The following is a 2,063-nucleotide window of genomic DNA, read 5'->3' as shown; positions in this document are numbered from 1 at the left end:
ATGAGGAACAAATAGCTCTCATCAGAGGTCAAAATGGGCTAATTGTGTTTAAACAGTGTAGGAAGCCATTGAGGATGCATACTTGAAGATCTACGATGACCTTAGGGTTGATGAGATGTGTAATTCTTATAGATGTTAGCTAAACCATTCTCTGCCATCTGCAGAGCTGAGGTTAGGTTATCTATGCTAGGCCTTGGCCCTTCTTGTGGGCTGAGTTCTACTCAAGGCTGATGGTATTCACCAGAGGCCCCCTTTACCACTGAGTCCACAATCGACACGCCACAGGCCAACATGGCAAGGTGTTTGTATCTCGGCTCCTTCATTTTCACTAAGATGGTCAATACACCCCGTATCTCAATGGGAGTCAAAACTTGCCTCATTAAAACCTGGACCCCACACAGCCAAGCCAAAGCCATCACCATCCACTCGGCCATACACTCCGACTCTGAAAATAACAGGTAGGTGATTTGAAATTGCTTGTAGGACCATAACATTATCTGCTAAGGTTAGTTTATAGGTCTCTTGAAACCATATATTTTATAATCTGCTGTACATTTTAATTATGTATTCATACTGTTCTTTCTCTATTCTTACCCAGAGCCATATTATAGTGAGTACCTCTACAATGGGTGATAATATAATAACTGCTGATAAATGTTAATTCAGTTGGCTGAAGATTAAAATATTTTAATAGGTTTTGATACAATACATCCAGAAAGACCGCTAAATGTTCGAACTTTTCAAACATATTAAGATAAATGATATGTACTCTTTATCTGGAAAGTCATGGCTTATAACAAGTTTTGATTTTTACAGCTTGTCTGAGGAAAAAGTCATAATACACTTTATTAACCAAGATGGAATCAGAACCACCACTGCTGTTACTGAAGGACAGACCCTGTTGGATGTTGTTGTAAACAAAAACTTGGACATAAGTGGTTTTGGTACGTAAACAGGAAAAATAGACAAGTAAAATATGAATATCTTTAGCAAATATGTATCACTGTATGTTGCATTTACAGTATAAAAGCCATCTACTATCCAGGTGTCTTTAAGGATTTTCACATATGTCCCTTTATCGTCTCCTCTGTTGTTCTTCAGGTGCATGTGAGGGGACATTAGCATGCTCCACCTGTCATCTCATTTTTGACAAGACATTTTATGAGAAGATGGAACCAACGGTGGATGAGGAGATGGATATGCTAGATCTAGCTTACGGGGTTACCAAGACGTGAGTTTCATTTTGAAATGATAAAGTGTCCTTCGCTGTCCTTTGCTTGTGGAAATGTTATGATTTACATACGCAATCACAGCTCAATCAAAACAGTCACACACAATAAATGTTGATTTAATCCGGTCAAAACAGAAACAAGTGGTAGGGCCTCACTGCTGAACTGACATAGACACAACAAAGTGCAGGAAATTCGGTAATTCATCATCTGTCTGCCTCTAATCTGCTTCTGATTGACAGGTCCCGTCTTGGTTGCCAGGTGACAGTGCAGAAGTGGATGGATGGTATGACTGTCCAAGTGCCCCAAGAGGTGAGGGATGCTGTGGGATCTAAAGGCAGCCAGTGATCCTTCATGCAACCTGCTACACCTCTCACCTACTGTACCAAGTCTAATCATCATCATAATCAAACATCTCCAGAAACATATCACTCAGGACCACTCTGACATGTATTTACCCTTTGCCCTACCAATCAACTAACTTCTGTTGGAGAATCGGTTGTAGCAATTACATATTACCTGTACTTAGCATACAAAATGACCTAAAGTGACATGCATTATAAATAGTAAGTTATTAAATGTTACAAACATTGCCTGTAGTTCAATGACATGTCACCTGGCATGCTGGCTTTATAAAAGGAAACCATTGGAAATATGGAAGCACATTAAAGTGGACCATCTTTATTCAGCAGTTCTCTGCAAAGTGCCTTCAGAAAGTATTCACACTCCTTGACTTTTTCCTAAATGTGTTGTGTTACAGCCTGAATTTAAAATTGATTAAATTGAGATGTTATGTCACTGGCCTACACCCAATTCCCCAGAATGTCAAAGTGG

The 2,063-nt window shown here is 39.5% G+C and overlaps 1 protein-coding gene across 1 annotated transcript; it reads left to right on the top strand.

Annotated features, from left to right (window-relative positions):
* Window positions 1-291: 291 nt before the first annotated feature.
* Window positions 292-1,577, top strand: fdx1b (ferredoxin 1b). The gene is made up of 4 exons (XM_064979217.1): window positions 292-458; window positions 817-944; window positions 1,102-1,231; window positions 1,472-1,577. The coding sequence occupies exons 1-4, from the start codon at window positions 292-294 to the stop codon at window positions 1,575-1,577; spliced, it is 531 nt and encodes a 176-aa protein (XP_064835289.1).
* The last annotated feature ends 486 nt before the right edge of the window (window positions 1,578-2,063 follow it).

This window comes from Oncorhynchus masou, chromosome 12 (genome assembly GCF_036934945.1).
Source record: "Oncorhynchus masou masou isolate Uvic2021 chromosome 12, UVic_Omas_1.1, whole genome shotgun sequence".
NCBI classification, from domain to species: domain Eukaryota; kingdom Metazoa; phylum Chordata; class Actinopteri; order Salmoniformes; family Salmonidae; genus Oncorhynchus; species Oncorhynchus masou.
This window is presented reverse-complemented; position numbering and strand designations above follow the sequence as displayed.

Coding starts and splice junctions, on each gene's coding strand:
- fdx1b (XM_064979217.1), top strand. CDS start 292: ATGGCAAGGTGTTTGTATCTCGGCTCCTTCATTTTCACTAAGATGGTC. Junction 459..816: donor TCCGACTCTGAAAATAACAG/GTAGGTGATTTG, acceptor TGATTTTTACAG/CTTGTCTGAGGAAAAAGTCA. Junction 945..1,101: donor CTTGGACATAAGTGGTTTTG/GTACGTAAACAG, acceptor GTTGTTCTTCAG/GTGCATGTGAGGGGACATTA.